Source organism: Ostrinia nubilalis, chromosome Z, assembly GCF_963855985.1.
Source record: "Ostrinia nubilalis chromosome Z, ilOstNubi1.1, whole genome shotgun sequence".
Lineage (NCBI taxonomy): Eukaryota > Metazoa > Arthropoda > Insecta > Lepidoptera > Crambidae > Ostrinia > Ostrinia nubilalis.
This window is the reverse complement of record NC_087119.1, coordinates 4152015-4170672: the sequence shown is the minus strand read 5'-3', so window position 1 is coordinate 4170672 and position 18658 is coordinate 4152015. Positions and strand designations below refer to the sequence as shown.

At 37.4% G+C, this 18658-nt stretch overlaps 1 protein-coding gene across 1 annotated transcript in view; it reads right to left on the bottom strand.

The window, feature by feature from the left end:
- The window catches only part of LOC135087020 (basement membrane-specific heparan sulfate proteoglycan core protein-like), a 235366-nt gene that overhangs the window by 10939 nt on the left and 205769 nt on the right, over positions 1–18658 (bottom strand). Inside the window, exons 75-80 of the mRNA XM_063981873.1 lie at positions 17971–18075; positions 15818–15916; positions 14723–14975; positions 10746–10943; positions 6833–6930; positions 3583–3700 (exon numbers count right to left, since the gene is read on the bottom strand). Coding sequence (XP_063837943.1) covers positions 3583–3700; positions 6833–6930; positions 10746–10943; positions 14723–14975; positions 15818–15916; positions 17971–18075 — 871 coding nt within the window. The remainder of the gene's footprint in view (positions 1–3582; positions 3701–6832; positions 6931–10745; positions 10944–14722; positions 14976–15817; positions 15917–17970; positions 18076–18658) is intronic.

The following is an 18658-nucleotide window of genomic DNA, read 5'->3' as shown; positions in this document are numbered from 1 at the left end:
CAAGAAGACCAAGAAGTGGGGAATTAAGGTGTAAATCAGCGCGCGATGACCCGATAATCGTGCTTGCAATATCAAGAAATCGGGTACTCACTACGTTTGAGATACGCCAGCGTTTACAAACAGCAAGCCCAGTGAATGCCAGTCAGCACACAATAAGAAGAAGGATGAAGGATTATAACTTACATACTCGAAGACCAGCTCGAGGACCAGAACTTCTCCGATACCTTCGCGAAGTGCGACTTACGCTTTCTAGAGAACATGCAAATTGGACGCAAGGCTAATGGAGTAAACTCTTTATGAAAACTGTCTGTTTGCGTAGTAACTCTTCTCCGCACCTTCTCTATACACTTCCACGGCCGTCTGGAGCTTTTAAGGTGACTCTGCAATCATCGGTCCATAGAACTTTACTCCATTAGCCTTGCGTCCAATTTGCATGTTCTCTAGAAAACGTAAGTCGCACTTCGCTAAGGTATCGGAGAAGTTCTGGTCCTCGAGCTGGTCTTCGAGTATGTAAGTTATGATCCTCCATCCTTCTTCTTATTGTGTGCTGACTGGCATTCACTGGGCTTGCTGTTTGTAAACGCTGGCGTATCTCAAACGTAGTGAGTACCCGATTTCTTGATATTGCAAGCACGATTATCGGCTCATCGGGCGCTGATTTACACCTTAATTCCCCACTTCTTGGTCTTCTTGTGTAAAAGGCGGTCTGGTCATGCCTGTTTAATGTGTATCTTAAGTCTGTACGCCATAAATTGAAAGTTTCAGCCATCTCCCGCTGCATACGCCCTTGACTTCTAAGCAACACTATTTGAGCAACTTGAGCTGAAGTAATGGACATTATTCTCAAATTATGGAAACGAGAATAACCCTAAGATTAATTTAAAAACAAAAAACAAAACGCCAAACCCTTACAACATTTAATATCGAATTTAAACTTACCCGTACTCTTTACGCTCCAACAACGAAATGCGTTTCTAGAGTCAAAAATGTTAAAGAGACGCATTTTTTTATTAATCTAGCCTCTTAAATTAACAAAAACAAATGTTCTGTTAACATGTCACACGAAACTTAGGTATACAACACCTATTTGGCCTCATATCTGGGTGTTTAGGCTTGGGCCAAATTCCGTGCCGCTGAGTGTATAAGCTGCTCTTTGTAATTTTGCCGTGCCCGATAGAGTCCGTAATGGTGTGTTAGGGTTGCAAATTTTGAGTAGTAATTGAAAAGCTGACGAAGCAATCTGCTTATGTAGCACTTCTTCTCATCGTACTGGTTTTCTTTCCAACTCTTTTCTTCTACATTCCATTCGTCTTTGGAACGGTCTCCCTGAAAACGTCAGGCAGGCTTCCAGCCAGTTAAATTTCATGTGCGCAAACATTTTCTCGCTAGTGTTTCATCTTCATGATTTCTGTTCAACCTCCTTTTTTTTTCCTTCTCTTTTTTTTCTCCCTTTGTCATCCATCCTATTATTATACAGTGTGAGTCAACGTGTGAGAAACTAGACCTATTTTTATCGATAAAAAAGAGGTCAAAAAAATTTGAGATTTTTTCAATAAAATTTATAGGTTTTTTTTTTCTTCCAATTACCTACTTATTGCAAAGAAAACGTAATAACTTTTAAACTGAACGGTATATCCTGATAAAATAAAAACAGTTATAATGCTTAATAACAGGCAATACTAAAAAAATACATAAAATGCACAAAAAAGGCCAACAAATAATAAAAAATTATACATTTTGAAAAAAAAAATGCTTTTAAATTCGTGTTTTTTTGGTTATGATAAATTTCTCCAAAAAATGCCCCTATAACCGGAGGTTTTTATTACTTTGTATTATTCTCTATCGTATTACCTTCGTAAAACCAAAAATCGCATGTCTCTATCATCCCTATCACAACGTTTGCAATGATCATTTGAACAAAGGCCTGCCACAACATCATTCTCTGCTACAGGTAGAGACAATTTTAATTTTAATCAAAATTACAAACCTAGAGCCATTTTCAGTTTCGTTGTTATCGAAGCGTTGAATGGCGGGCCCGGAGAGGCCACCCCTAAGCCGCCTATTTAGTTTTATACACACATAAATGACCTCATATTAATCACATTTACCAAATCTTGAGGTAATTATTCATCATAACCGGCGATTATTCATAATTTTCACATTTAATACATTAACCGTAACAGTTATAAAACCAAATAATGATCTCACGTGTCCTCTTTAACAGATGGATAGTGATTAATCTCAACTTAACAGTTTTATAGCCATAAAAGTTGGCTCAAGCGTAACTACTTATTTTTTGAAGAAGTGACTCTGGATCCTTTTAAAGACACATTTTTGGGGTAGAAACCTTTCCTTTAATGAAATGAAGGTTAGACTAGGCTTTTAAATGGTGCCAATATTGGTGGGAAGTGGGGATGCATACGTTTGAAAATGCTTGTCGCGGGAGGTGCGATTTATTTGATGTCGAGTGTAGTTAAAAAATATTGATTTTTTGTATAATCATTGTTGACTGATTTAAACAAACAGCTCAAGTTATTGTGGTACACGTGATTCCTTTACGATTTGCCCGGATCGCCACGTGATTGAGTTAGAACGAGGTCCATTCTTACACTTACTATGTAAAAGATTGACCCGATTTTATTTAAAAAGTATTCTCCATGTAACCTTGACACTGTGAAGGGATTTTATTCTTAAAGTACATATTTCTCAAGTTATTTTTTCTTAGAAGTTAAGTCTTGCATTTCAACAGGCCGCACGCTGTTTTTTCTTTCAGCACAAATGCTTTTCATTAAAAATAAATTTGATTTAAAATTGTAGTAATGAAATTAATCAATTGCACTGTAAGTAAATGATAGTGATCGGGATCGGAATTATTCACGTGTCGGTAATATGATTTGCTAATACTGCTCTGCACGGTGCAGTCCCAATAATTAGATCAGTTACATTTGAGGATCAATAGTCGAATCGGAAATGCATGTCGCTCCATAAGACCCGGCTGACAATCCCGTTAAGCATCCAGTTGGATGTGCAACACCCTTACGCTCTATCCTATTATTAAGGTTTGTCAATACGACTACATAGCTTTGGATAACCTAGCCTAGTTAGTTTTGTTCTTAAAATTTGACAATTTTTAATAGTAACGTCCTCTAGCCATAAATTGGAAAAGGCAATGTCATCTATTTACAGACAGTTTTCACTAAAAGCCTTGTTTGTCTATGATATTTGCACTAACTAATACGTACAAATAAAATGTGGTAGCGGTACAGTTTCATCGAAAAGTTTACTAACATTATGACTAATGATGATGCGGTATTCTTTGAATTTGTGTAGACCTAAAATTCTAATAGTCCATTTTATTGATTGGTGCTGAATTTCATCGTCATTATCGTTTCAGCCACAGGACGTCCACTGCTAGATATAGACCACCCCTAATGAATTCCAGATTGGCCGGTTGGCAGCGGCCTGCATCCAGCGCCTTCCTGCTACCTTTACGAGGCCATCTGTCCTACCTTGTGCTTGCCAGTACTTACATGGCCACCATTTCAGGACTTAACTTTATGACAAGTGAAACAATGTACTTACCGACATAAATGTTGGAGTCAGCGTTCATAAGTTTCGTGAAGCCAGTACTGGTGGAGTTCTTTGTTGTGCCATCAACTGTCAGTTGGACGGAGGCGTCTTCATAAAGTTTTGCGATCAGCTGTACGGAAAAAAATAAATTATAACACAGAAATAATTGGCATATTTTGCAAATAAAAAATAGCTGTAACGATTCACATTTAGTATTTTTTATTTGCAAAATATAGAGTAATGAAGTATGAATATTTATTAAGTGACGCAATTGGATTTGAATTAAACCTTACAGTTTTTTAACTGCTTCGCTGAATCAATTTAGAAGTTCTGGCGGTTGGTAGAAAACAGTCAATACCCTCGCTATTAAAACGCAAGCTCTACTCTACAAGCTTAAACTCTTATTAAAACAAAACTAACATTACTGCACTTCTCTTATCGTCCGCGTAGAAGTTGAAAACATTCTCATAGGATTTTAATGGTTTTTAACGAGCGTAAGTACCTATAAAAATTTTGTCTCTTAAAACCTGTGTTTCACAATAAATAATATTGAATTTGAATATGAATTTTGAATTTGAGTTACATATTATCTAAATGTTTGAATACTTACAAAATATACAATTCTTAAAGGTTAAATAAACATGAAAATAAAAAAAAATTGTTATGTTTTACGAATGTGCAGCTCAGCCTTTGATCCGGTGAAAGTTACTAGGTGGTGTTATCTTTTAAATAGAAAACTACACCTACTGCAATAGGTATTTATTGGTAAACAATTTTTATTTATTTTTCTACGGGTGCTAGATTCACCAACCTTCCAGCTTGCCATTCGCCGTGGGTGAAACAGCTTTTCCTCAAGACTACTCGTGCTAAAACCCTCGCGGGGCGCCCACGCGCGTATAGTTTTGAAAGTGAGTTTAGGTATAATACAGCGCAGCAGGTGCGCGGCATGACTGTCATTTCATGTCATGTATAACTATGTATTAAGTATTAGGCGTGCGCATGCAGCGGGCACCCGCATCGAGGTTAAGTGGAGGCGTGGTGGAGTCTTTAACATGACATATGTGTCAAAAGAATTAATTCTGTTATAGAATGTTTAAAAAAAACTTTGTGAAAATCAACTAAATAAAATCAATTTGCATTTTATAGGAAAGTAAAATCCACAAAATAATACAGTTAATAAAAAAAAGCACGGGAAGTAATAAATCCCGTGGTTTGTTTATTTAAATATATAATTTTATGACTCCTTAATCGGCTTTAAAGTACCTACTGCATGCCAACCGGTTGTCGAAAACTTCAAAGATCCCTCTTCAACTGTATTACAAAAACATTTGGTATACAAATAAATAATAATAATATGTAATAGGTAGAACATACTCAAATATTACTGAAATCGGAAACGTCAAATTTCTGCTTCGCGTGGAATGCTCTTATAGCATTAGGCACAAGGAAGAAAACTGAATCCGAGCGTTTGTCTGACGCCACAACGGCTGCCGCTTTGAGCCCGGCCGCGCGCATGATTCATGTCACCGTTTGATATTAAACTGTTCCATAGTTTCCCAAACCTTTGGAGCCACCACAAGTTTTTCGGCTTACTGTTGTTTTTTCATGTCATGAGTGTAATACGAGTAAATGATGCAAATTGTCGTAATAATTAACTTTAATGAATAATAATTGAACAGAGGGAAGATTCTAATTAATGTAAATGGCGTTCGAGAACTTTCTAATATTTACCGTCTACTTAATGTAACTACAGTATTTCTATATTGTTACATATTACAAAGCATTTTAGTGTAGATTATAATACAAACTTCATTGCAGCACGTCTGTTTGTTTGTCTGCAATAGATTTGAACACTACTGAACGGATTTGATACATGATGAAGGTTTAGGTATCTACATAATATATAATTTGTGATGGAGAAAAATATAGAATAGATATTATCCCGGCATTTGACGTACACAGTAAAGTCTTTCAGTATTATTTCAGGCCGAAGCCACGAGTCAAAGTTCTAGTGTCTATTCTACAGTAGGTAACTACTGCTTTTTCCTTTACAATAGTTATTTTATTGATAACATTTATTTTATCATAATTTTATATCGTTTAACGGTTCAATCATGTTCAAGGCATTGATATTCTATTGCAATGCGTTGCATAAAGGCATCGATATGGAAACATTGCAATGCTCTCGCTATTCCGAGATTCCGAGCAGGTATTCCGATTCTAATATGAGTTTAGAGGCTTTTATATGTGTAGGAAAGAGGGGTATAATATCATTTGAAAGCTTTTACATAACAGTTTATTTACAATATTCATCTACTTAAGTGTGGCCAAGATATATGGGGATTAGATCACGTTAAATGGAAGGGCTTAAGTTTTCGTTGTAAATGTCTCTCAAAAGCAAACAGCACATCAAACAAGCTGAGTAAAATTTTGCCCTTTGGCTCTGTCCGAACCCAGTAAACCACTCGATACCTGCTTACTGTATACTTACACGCTTCCGCGAAATCAACGATGATTTAACATCACTTGCTAATGATTTGATATGACGTCTATCAAAGACATTAAAAACAGTATCCTTCAATAAAATAATATGTATTTTTTTCATCCACAAATAAGCATATCTTTTTCATGAAACATATTTTTTAATGTTTGGAATCTTTTCCACGATATAAATTATTACAACGCATAAACCTAGGTGTTGTCTGAGACGATGTGGCAGCCAGATATACAGCCTTTTTTTAATAACATTATTTTAATATTCTTTTGATCATTACGGTTTTTATTTTTCAAATTTGATACGAAGACCTTCGAATTTTTTATTCAAAGTGTAAAAATATAGGCATTGCTTTCCTTTAGATGTAGAATGTTCTATTAGTTTATTAGTCCCATAGTTTTGCCTTTGCTTGCCGGAAGTTTCCTTGAATCGTCTACCCGGTATTTGAATTACCCATTCTGGGAGTCAAAGTTGAGTGACTGAGTGCATGAGGATGGCAAACACAAGTCTTTGCAGTGCAAATGAAATAAATGCTATTAACATATCTGATGAAAACTTAATGGGTAAACGATTAAATCCCGAAGAATGTTGTGAGATTGGCTCGGAGAGAACTTAAAATACAACATTTTCTGTTTGTCTGTTTGAGGCACTTGGTGATTGTTTTTATTTAATGTTTTTTTAAAAATTGTTTGTTGTGGAAACTTCATTGTTCAGTAATGGTAGGTGACCGTTTTATTATTATTATTTTTAAAATTTATCATAACTTACCGAATGTCTGTCACCATCGACCACGTAGGCGTTCTCTATGGAAGCAGTGGAGAGTCCACCGCCGAGGTTCCATTCCATCACCACCACGCCGTTCTCAACTGTTAACAATTATTGTCAGTTAGTGTCACTTACAGTACAATCTGCTATTGTAGTCGGATACGCGAACCTTACAAACTTCAGACCTTTTTAAGTTGCTAACTCATTTAAGGGCTAACGCATAATTATGCTGAATGGATTAACTACCACAAATTATTTCTGACCGGCTTTTTCATGTGTGTGGTCAGATATTAAAAGGACAATGGATACAAAATTGCGTGGAACTAAATGTCTAAAGCCTGGTCCGTGAGCATGTAGAATTTTGTTCAATGACCCCAAACTACCCATCTTTATCGCTAGCGCATAAAGCGCGTCACACACGGCTAAGATACTATAATATTTTATCTTAAGATGCCCTAAGATATAATATTATAGTATCTTAAGATATCACACACGGCTAAGATACGATATTAATAAAAAAATATTATTTTCCTACGGGTCTGCGTCGGTGACACACGTGTTCCTTGTTAGAATCATATATACAGGATGATTGACTATGAGTGATACGGCCTTACTTCTTGATTTGTTAGATAGTTCCTCAGACGATGATTCTGATCTAGAGAAATGCAGATTGCACTAGCACATTCCAAATGGAAAAAAATTTGGACAGAGTCTCACATAAAAAAGAGAAAAAGCTGCGGCGAATTCAACCTTTATGAAGATCTGTCAACGAAGAAATTTCAGGATTATTTTAGAGAGTCAAGAAAAACCTTCATCTCAACTCATGATTTGATTAGGCAAGATTTTCAATATTTTTTCAAATTATAAAAATAGGGATACCTCCCGATGTGATCCCACTGTCACCAAGTCAGGGTCTGATGATCAGATCCTAGGAAAATCGCGGCAAACCCTCAAATTTTATGGGCATGTATTACGTTTTTCCTTGGGTTATTTTATTTATTTTGAAAAATAAATTTTAAGTTAAAAATTTTCCTATTATTTTTTCTTAAATTATTCAAGCATCTGAAATTCATCATTTCATGTTGAGCTGATGATGGGAGGTAAAACTCCTTAACGTTAACGAGTTGGAGGATAATTCTTTAAATATTACAGGTACGAATATACTGACATTTGTATTATTTCAGGTTATTAAGGTTGGCTGATGATGGAAGACTGTCATTTTAGGTTGCCAATTTACTAAGTTGTAACTTACTTACCTGTAATTTATAGGGAAGATGTTTTTTTACACCTAACATATGAAAAATATTGCGTGGCGCAGCACGGTGTTGGTGGGGAAATTCATATGCCTGAGTGTTCTTACTCTCTAAAGGTTCGACCAAAGCAACGCGCCATCGCCATCGCTCTTTTGACAGGGCGCGGTACAGAGCACCACTCGCGGCGTCGTCGTCCGCGCATAGCCCGACACAACACCATGTATTTATATTAAGATGCGTATATTTCGTATCCTAAAATAAATTTATTTGCAATATCGCTCAGTATCTTAAGATGCTTAAGATAAATTAAGTTCGTCGTATGTGATGGTTCATAGGATTTCTATGGTGAGCGATATTCTAAAATATGCTCTAAGATAATATATATTTCATATTATCTTCGCCGTGTGTGACGCGCTTAATTATGTTGCTGTCGTGCTTGCACACTCGCTGCGGGCGCCTGTAGCACAGTCGCGACACGCGCGAGCGATAAGGATGGGTAACTTGGGGTCATTGGACAAAATTTTACGTGCTCACAGACCAGGCTTTAGTTTATACTTTGTGGGGTATTACTTGACTTGTAAGCGTTAAAGGCGGGTTTGGGTGAACGATTCTTCTCTTATGTCAGTGCTGAGAGAAATCGCAAAGTGTTGCCACTCTATCGATAGGTTAGGAGTTATGTCAGTTTAAAGAAATATTTTTCATATCATAAGTACATAAAGTAGTTATGTTTAGAAGTCAAGTATTACGCTATAAGTGATATTAAAAGTTAATTTCGTATAAAGGTTCATTTTAATTTCATCGCAAAGATGTTATACCAAAAAATCTCTACACCTATTTTAACCCTCGCTGTACGAGGTGGGGTGTGACACACCCCAGTCCTTTAAAAATAGCCACAATTTTAAAAATTTGCAAGTGCTGAATTTGAAATTCTCAGTAGCTGGAATTATGACACTGCTGCTTCGATCAGCGTTGCAAAATCAGTCCAGCGGTCACTACCAACTGAGTTACATGCCTTCAAAGAGCGTGTGGGTGTCACACACGGTGTGTGACACACCCCACCTGGTACGGGACGTTGTTAAAAAGTTTAAAAAAAAATCTAACAGTTTTGGTGTAATTTATATATTTTTAGCTTTGTCAATTGAATAAAATTCAATACAAATAATATTTTTCGTGATTTTTACGGTATCTGAAATTTTCAAGCACTTTTAGTCAAATGAGATGACTTTTAGTGCAAATCTGGTAATTTAGTACTGAGATCCGAAGATGTATGTGAACATACACTTATGGGCTACAATTTATACTTGGTGATACAATTTATGGGCTACTGAAATGGAATAACATATTTTATAAATAAATAAAATTGTTACGCTCACATTTTATGCATTGAGCATACTCATTTTCTTTCATCAGAATTGTGGTAAATTGAAAACTGATGATCAAAACAAATTTATACCCTTCCAGTTTTTAATTTACTTTTAAATTATAGGTAAATACTTGTACTTTGTTAAATAAAAACGGTTGTCATAATTAAAGGCACTAATTAAAAATTATACATAGGAAACTGATTCCTAAATTACAAGAACAACGGAAATTGTGTCTTTTTGTTTTTTTATGATAAAAATGTTATAATACATATTTTCAGCTCAGAGCATTTCTTAAACCTAATTAGCATACGTAAATAATCAATATTAAATATTAAATTCCACCTAAAAAAACGTTGAATGAAAATTTTATCACTTTGTATATTGGGGTGTGTCATACCCCACCTGGTACGGGACGTAACTTTTAGTCACCTCGTACACGGAGGGTTAATAAATGAAGCGCGCCACATAGTGTTTGCAAATTTTTATAGATTACCGTTGCGGTGTGGTTGGAATATTTGTATCCAGTTTGATCTGTTGTTTGATGATTGTTTGTCTGCGGCTGTAAGGTCGGCTTTCCTAATTTATTAGTGACTAATTGTGAACTTTTTTGAAAATCTTTAGTATTTGTATGCGTAAAATCACAATGTAAATGTTTTGGTTACATTCTAATGATAAATAGAAATGATCTTCACGCGGTCAGTACCGAACCGACAGATTATCATCGCCAAGTTAAGCCGCTTAAATAGAACTTACTAATTATCTGAAACTTATTGCACTTATTGTACTGCGGTGCACTTAATGCCGGGTGGCATTCTCTACGGGTTATATTTCACCGGGACACCACGGCGGCGCAACGAGTCGTCGCTACCAACAAAATGTATACAGCTTTGCGCAACCAAACGGACACCAGTACCTCTAGCATGAACAACTTTCGTCTTCGAATCGTTTGCGTATTCGATAAAATTCGATACTCAATCTTCGAATTAAATGATAACGTGACAATTTTGATTCTCGAAATAAGTTTCGTGCAACCACATCTCATACTAAGTTCACTTTACGACACGTTCATAAGGGCGCTGTTGTAATTTTCTTACTAAATCTTTTGATGACGATTCGAGTACGCTAACGATTTGAACTCGAAAGTTTTTCGTGCTAGCCGTACAGGTGAGTAACTCTCTATAGAGCTGTACCTTTACGTCTTGTTGGTAGCGGGAGACTGGTTGCACCGCCATGGTGTCCCGGTGAAATACATCCCTACCAGTCAGCCACAGGTCATATGGAGAAAAAAACAGAACTTACTTCGAATCAAGATGAAGTCTCCGTTGGTGTATGGGGCTTGCACCTCATGTTGGTAGAGCAGAACACCGTCGCTGTTAGCGTGGAAAGCCATGGCGATCACCGCAGGCTCCCGGTACAAGGCATCGTAGCGTAACTCGCTTGCTGGCAGTTCTATGTATCCGTTCCCGTTGAAGCCAACTTTCTCGCGGAGCTCGAGGGCTGCAAGAAAATTTTATAATAAGTTTTTGTCTAACTTGTCTTTATCAAACTAGCTGACCCGGCGAACCTCGTAACGTCTATGTTCATCAGGGATAATGTAGTTTCGGATGCTCAATACAAACTCATAAAATCTTTTCCTCTTTGTAATATTAGTTTAGAGTGAAAGGTTACTAGCCTTTCACTTTAAAAGAGTTTTGGGGAGAAGGGAGGAGGGAATTTTATAAAGTTAGAATAAGTCTCTCAATGATGAGGTTAAGTAGAAAACAAACAACAAACAAATGAGAGTTAACATTACTCTATAACTGTGTGTAATTTAATACATTATAGTTGGAGCTCATAAACGACATCGCGTTTCAATAATCGGATCTCGAAATGAAATTGTACGCGCGTAATTAAGCTCCTGTGTGCAGGCCGGCCCGGTGTAACTACATACTCGTATAATTAATATGTGATTCGGTACCGACGAATGGTTCATTTGTGCATTCCTAGAAACCGCTCCCGACGAACTATGCGCGGACTCCCCTTGCCGGATTAAGTCAATTTAGAATGCGAACCACCGGCTCTGATATGAATTTCATGCACAGTTTCCTATTTATTTGATAAACTAAGGCCTTAGTCGCGCTGTCTGCATCTTCACTTGATGGGTATACAATTTCTGTTTTTGTGATCCCGACGAGATCTTTCATCCTGTCACGGCTAAAAAAATACATTTCAAAACGTTAAACGCGCGTTGAACACTATTTTATTGACATTTGAGTAGTAAGTACGGAAATATCATTTTAAACAACGCGGCAACGCGTATTTAACATATTTGTGATAAGGCCCTATGTTTAAAGCTTTTCCTTGTTCGTTTCGATTTTATCGAGTTTATGAAAAGGGATTTGTTCTATTTAATGTTATTATCGTAAGAACAAAAACTTCCTTGAAAAATAACAATGCTCCCTTTTTTGTTTTCTTGAATATTTCGCATCAACATCATTAATCTCTTTATAGCTTAATACTCTTACTAAGTAGTTCAATAATATATCAGTATTCCTGGCTTAATTAGTTTATTCTAGACAACATCCAGGATTTACAGCTCACTCCATTCAGGATAAAGCTCGAACGATAACGAATACTTGGAACTAAAAGTTCATAGCCGTTGTCTCTTAATTCCCGCAAACGTTGCCTGTTTCGTAGAATAATAAAAATATTTTTTGCTCCCAATGGCTTCTCCAATTTCATTTTCCACGTGTGTTTCAAGTGTGCTTTCGAAAAATCTATTGTAGGCCTACCTCAAAACTGAATGTGCCGCCCTTTCTCTGGCACTTATTTATTTGATAAAGGCGGTTAAAAGCGAATTTTTACCATTTCAAATTTCAATTTTCTATTGTAACAAAAGTAATTATATTGAGTGGATGTTAGGATAGAAAATAGTATTTTTCAATTTTATATTTCTAATGGATTAGTTTGCAATGAGGTAGTTTTATAATGTAACGTCATTCACACATAATACATATAATATGTATATTTTACAAATCTAAAAGATGAATTCATAATAACGAACTTTTATTACGTAAGCGATTGAGACAAAAATAAAACAAGAAAATTTCGCCATTAACGCGTAGAAAACAAACCTCCACTGACGATTATTATGTTTACAAGATAACGATTCGGGGTAAAATTGTCAAAAAATAAATTCTGTTTAATTATAGAAAAGTTCTAGGTACGATTTTAACTATTAATGTTATTCTCGGAACAAAGTTCTTAATCTTGAATACTCTATTTCTCTGTAGAATTAGTTAAAATTATCATCTACGAAAAGTTACTTTGTATATTGACTGCAAGTTTGTGGAACTGAAATTTTCCAGCCAGCCGGCCAGTGAAAAAAGATCTTTCACTGCTAAGGGGCTCCGTCGATTAGAGGGATAAAGTTACATTTTCCAATTTACATTATTAACCCGTGTAACGCAGATTTAAAAATGAGAATCAAAGGTAACTTATTATATCATCAAAATACCATCAAATCCAATCAATAATTTTGTGCTCTCTCGACCCGAAATAAAACACATCTTGTATTCTTTACTAGTTAAAGTAAGTCTTAATTACAAAAGACAATGTAATAATACAAATACTATCACTTAATACTGATTACTTTTGTTTTACGAGTAGGTAAGTAGGTACATCAATCGCATTGGCAGCGATCACATTTCAACAGTTGATTGAAATGCCGCCAGCCGGAGCTCCGTGGCTCGCGGCCTGACCGCGATCGTTTGGGCAGAACCAACCGCCCGAAAAGTAAATAGCTGTGTTTAAAGAGCTGCCGGATTCCACCCATACTCGCTTCTGTTCGGCTTGTTGCATCGCTTGAGCCTTGTTCGCACTAGTCAAGTGGCGAGTAATTTAATCGTAGCTAAATATATCCGAACACTAAACATTTAGTCGAGTAGGTTACTAAATCGTTTATTTTTCTATTTTGACAGGCGAGTAGCACCCCTCCGCGTCCCAGCTCACTCGCTCACCGGTTAGCGCCTAAAGCCTTGATCACACCTACCGATTGGACGGGCGAGACAGTAAAATGTTTACTCGGTCGAGACGGTGAGCGAGTCACATACTCAAGCGCTCGGCCGAGCACTCGGCGTAATGTTCATACACCGAGGTACTCGGCCGAGAGCACTGTCTCGCTCGTTTTCTCGGTACGTGTGATCAAGGCTTTATACGCGTCCCAGCTCACTCGCCCACCGGCGAGCCCATCGCCTAGCGGCTAAAAGATTCAGAACCGGACGATTTGGTCAAGTTCATTTAAGTGAATGGGCAAGAAATCTTTTACTGTTACTTTTTATAACAAACAATTGATTTTATTCATCTGGATTTGTTTGAGATACATATAACAACTTACAGCCAAATTCGGATAGCCTCACTCAAGTCGAGATAAATGTTGGATATAGACATATTTTAAGGTACTGATTATACTCGTAGTTCGTCAAAGCACAAGTTGAAAAGCGATTTTCAAAAATTGATATAAAATGTGTGTAAAATCGGTGTGAAAGGCTCGCTGAAACTGTTGTAATATCATTATTAATTGAACCAGGTACCGTCACACACTGATTGTGGACACTCGCCGACGCATCGGTTCAGGCGCGCGAAGTGAATACGATATTGTGAGCTTTTGAATACAGGGTTTCATGTCGTAAATATACGTAGTTTGAAACTGTATTTTTGATTGAAATTATAGACTATTTATAGGATATTTGTATCTAATTTAAATTAGGTATTACAAATTGCAGTGGACGGGGCACATAGCTAGTAGTGCTGATGGCCGTTGGGGCGGAAAAGTTTTCAAATGGCGACCACGGGCCTGACGACGTAACGTGGGTCACTAGGTGAACCGACGATCTGGTGAGGGTTGCGGAAGGTGCCTGGATGCGGGCGGTGCAGGACCGGTCGTTGCGCAAATCCTTGGGGGAGGCCTTTGTCCAGAAATGGTCGTCATTTAGCTGAACGAACCAAGTGTTAAGTGGCCCCGAGACGATCAATCGCGATTGTCAATTCTACGTGATTGTCAATTGACATTGATCGTTTACAAAAGGCATTGAAGCGATTGTCAATTGAATTTACGTGATTGAAGCAAATTGATGATAATTTTAATCGAAGCCCAATTGACACGTGCCATTGAAGTTAATACGAGTATTGATCGTTTCGCTGAGCAATTGACAATAGTTTCCGTCAGTTGGAACGTAAATACATTGACAATCGCAATTGTTCGTCTCGGGGCTGCTTTACAAGCAGCATGTACTCACGCATCTGGCAGTTGTTGCCTGCGAAGCCGAGCGGGCAGTCGCAGGTGTAGTTCATCCTGTTGGAGTAGTTCCTCTTGCAGCTGCCTCCGTTGCGGCACGGGCCCAGCGCGCACGGGTCCCCGGGCGGGCGCCGCGCCGGCGGCGGGACCCGCGTCTCGCACAGCTGGCCCGTCCAGCCGTAAGGGCAGACGCAGCCCGCGCCGTCTTCCGTACATTCCCCGCCGTTGCGGCATTGCGAGCAGATGGTTTCGGCCTGTTGATGAGATTGATCTTTGAAAGTGGCCCTTACTACATGCACCTTTGGGTTTTACGTAAGAAAGTTTTTCGGAAAATCTTCATTCAACATCAGACTTTGTCCCTCTCTAATTTACCAAAAGCAGATGTAGGAAATGGCCTAAACTCCTATGCTCAAAAGGCTGGCCGTGTTCGCATATTTCTTTATTAGATTTCTTATATTATATAGCAACACTTTTATATTCTATTACACTTTTAATATCCTATAATGCCTGTAGTCGGCGCCTCAACATTACTTCGCTTTGCAATCAATAAGTTGGTTTACTTATAACACTCGTAACAAACATAGCTAGATGTCAATGTAATTAGACTTGTTTAAATTTGCCAGTTTCTATTAACGCGGCCTAATAAGATAAGCTCTACTCTGTTGAGGGCTTGTTGGAACAATGTATTTATGAACTCAATTTAAGCTCATTTTCAGCTTATTACACACGAGTGATTTAATTAGCTCGCTCTGAAACCAGAACTATGTACAATTGTAAATATTTGTAGAATATTGGGAGTTTATTAAACACAATAAGTAGTTGCGTTGAAAGGTTGTACAAATATTTGTCTATTGAAAGGTAATCACCATGATGTGCGAATTTCATTCGAAGTATTTTATTAATTTTATGGCATTAATATGTATAATATTTTTATTTCGATACTAGTTTTTGCCTGTTGCTTCACCCCCGTGAATGTCAGTCTGTCACTGCAATTTAAGATGTGAGGGACATTGAATAAATGCAATTTATTGGGGGCTAAACTTAAGGCTAGTAGCACCAAACCACTTAGCCCACACATTTGACACACTGAGCTTACCTCGGGTATGTCGCCGCGGTCGTATTTGCCACACTCTTGCACGTTCGCCGACTGGATGGAAGATCCCACGATGTCTACAGCGTCTCCGTATACCATGACCTGAAAATAATACTCAATGTAACCAAATAATTTGAATAATCTTTATTAGCATGTCCCCATCCCTAAAACTATGACTCAAACTCTCTACAGCTACTTAATTTCATCCTTATCGATTTAGTAATTATGCGTTTAACGGTCAGACACAATTATTTCACAATTTATATTAAAATGGGCACATTCCAGGCAATTTTTAAGATAACCACGCTTGTAAAATGTCTTGTTTTGTTTTCAAAAGTAATTAGTAAACTCTAAAGAAATACAGTACTAAGTAAGATTACAAATAAAGTATAAATACTCTTTCGCAAAATGACGGCGCACTTTGCGGCTGACCGTACAACCGCTACTCGTTCCATTCTTTAGATATTTGTGCGGCTCTTTATTAATATGACTAATAAATAATTTAACAACAGGTAAATTTCAAAGAGTGCATTTTAACTTAAATAACAGGCATTCCGAAACCAATATTTTAATTTAAGCATGATACTATAAATTTTTCACTTTGCGTTGGAATGTTTTAAACCTTTACCTGATAGTGGCAGAATTGTTGCCACCATATTTTGAACCTTATTGAGAAAACATAAGGTACAAAACTAATTAAAAATATTTTTCTCAATACTAGTTAAAGGGTTAAACCGAAAATGTTTGTAGGACGTACTCGATTTTTGTTCGCGATATGTGGTGATTGGTCATGTCTATAACTACTTTTTCGGCGGATGGATTACTACCATCATCCAGTAAAATCTGCCACAAACGCTGGCAGCGAATAAAATAAAATGGTACCAAGGGCTGAACGTAATTCAATACTTTGATTTAATGGAACTCTTAGTGGTGCATATACACTCGGCATCAAAAAATCGCACCTCCCGCGACAACAACTTTAAAGATAAGGCATAAACATGGTGCTCCACCAATATTGGTGTTATTAATCGTTCGTTCGTTTCAGCCGAAAGACGTCCACTGCTAGACAAAGGCCTCCTCCAAGGATTTCCACGAAAACCGATCCTGCGCCGCTCGCATCCAGGCACCTCCCGCGACCTACACTAGATCGTCGGTCCACCTATTGGGAGGCCTGCCCACGCTACGTCTTCCGGCCGGAAGACGTAGTGTTATTAATAAACGATATTTTTTAATAAACGATTTATCATTACCATAAATATGACATAAAAAGCCAATGACGTAGCCCCTCACCTCTGGGACCAATTTTTGTCGTTATAAAACCAAAAATGATCTCACGTGTCCTATTTAACAGATGGATAGCGGTTAATCCCAATTTTACAGTTTTATCATAAAAATTGACTCAAACGTAACTATCTGCCGCTTTAAGAAGCAACACTGGCTCCTTGTAAACACACATTTTTGGGGTACCTACCAACCTTTCCTTTAATGAAATGTTTAGAACTGGGCTTTCAAATGATACCAATATTAGTGGGAAGTAGGGATGCATACGCTTGAAATTGTTAGTCGCGGGAGGTGCGATTGTTTTGACGCCGAGTGTAGTTCAGTGTTGCTGTAAAATACACGTGAAAATTGCGTACGGTTATCCGGGCAGGCTTATGTCGGACAAAGCGGCGCGCGTATTTGGTTTGTAATAATGGACAGCGAAATTGAATTCTTTTGATACCTTTTTATTAAACTTTTTAAATGTGTAACTAAAGATATGAATTTTAAAATTAACGTCATTAATTAAGGCAGTAAAACTTTTTCCTGGAATAACGTCAACCCATTTAAATTAAGTTGCTACTGCCCAATAAAATTACCATCACATGCCAGGTGAAGCCATTTTGCTCATGATCGCGAGTCGCTTGCAAATAGGTAATACTGTGTGGTAGTTTTTTTTAAACCAGTCTAAAAATCCATTTTCTGTCTTTCCAAAATATGTTAGCTTAGGCATAATATAAATAAGTTGCTCAGCAAAAGTTGGTGCGAACACGGTACTCGCACTGATGTAAAGAGGATAACGCGGCGAGCGTATACTAATGATTACAAATCTTCGTGTTAATCGACTCGCCTCAACTCTCGCTACGCGACCTTAAATTCTCCCTGAAACCACTTACGTCCTTAATGCATCCGCTGAATCCGCCCGAAACTCCAGCATTCTTGTTCAGCACGATGGAGTCATCCACGCCTCCCACGAACATAGCTGTCTCCAAGTTCATGTCCTGTGAACAAAGGAAATATTAAAACATTTGAAAAAAAAAAAAACAAAGAAAGGAGGGTTCCTTTCTTTTATTGCGACTATTAGTTAGCATTATGGCACTAAAATCTTTGAACTACCGTTATTTTGTTAAAGGCAACAACGTCACCGGTTTCTGGGAAAGAGTTCAATAAATATTTATGGAGCTAAAAAGGAGCTTAAAAAAATCGAGCTTCGTTAGTTTTACCTAGATAGAAAGGTATCAAATATCTACATTTCTACTTCCACTAAGACCTAACGAATGGAGGTTTGAAGAGCGCGCAAATTTTCGGAGAACCTTTAACCGGTTCACTTGAAAAACTACACGGTGAAGTACTATAGGGCTCGAAAGATTTTTAAAATTTTCCGATGGATATTGATGGGGATTTTACAGGATATTGCGTTACAAACGGATCCGTTTCCTGGTATATTGGAACCAGTCGAAATGGAGTTGTAAGATAAATACAGAGCGATGCAACGGATGTTTTTGCTAACGGATTTTTCAGAATTACTACACTGACGATTCATATTGATCGACAAACACTCGAGTATCAAAAACATACGAGGCA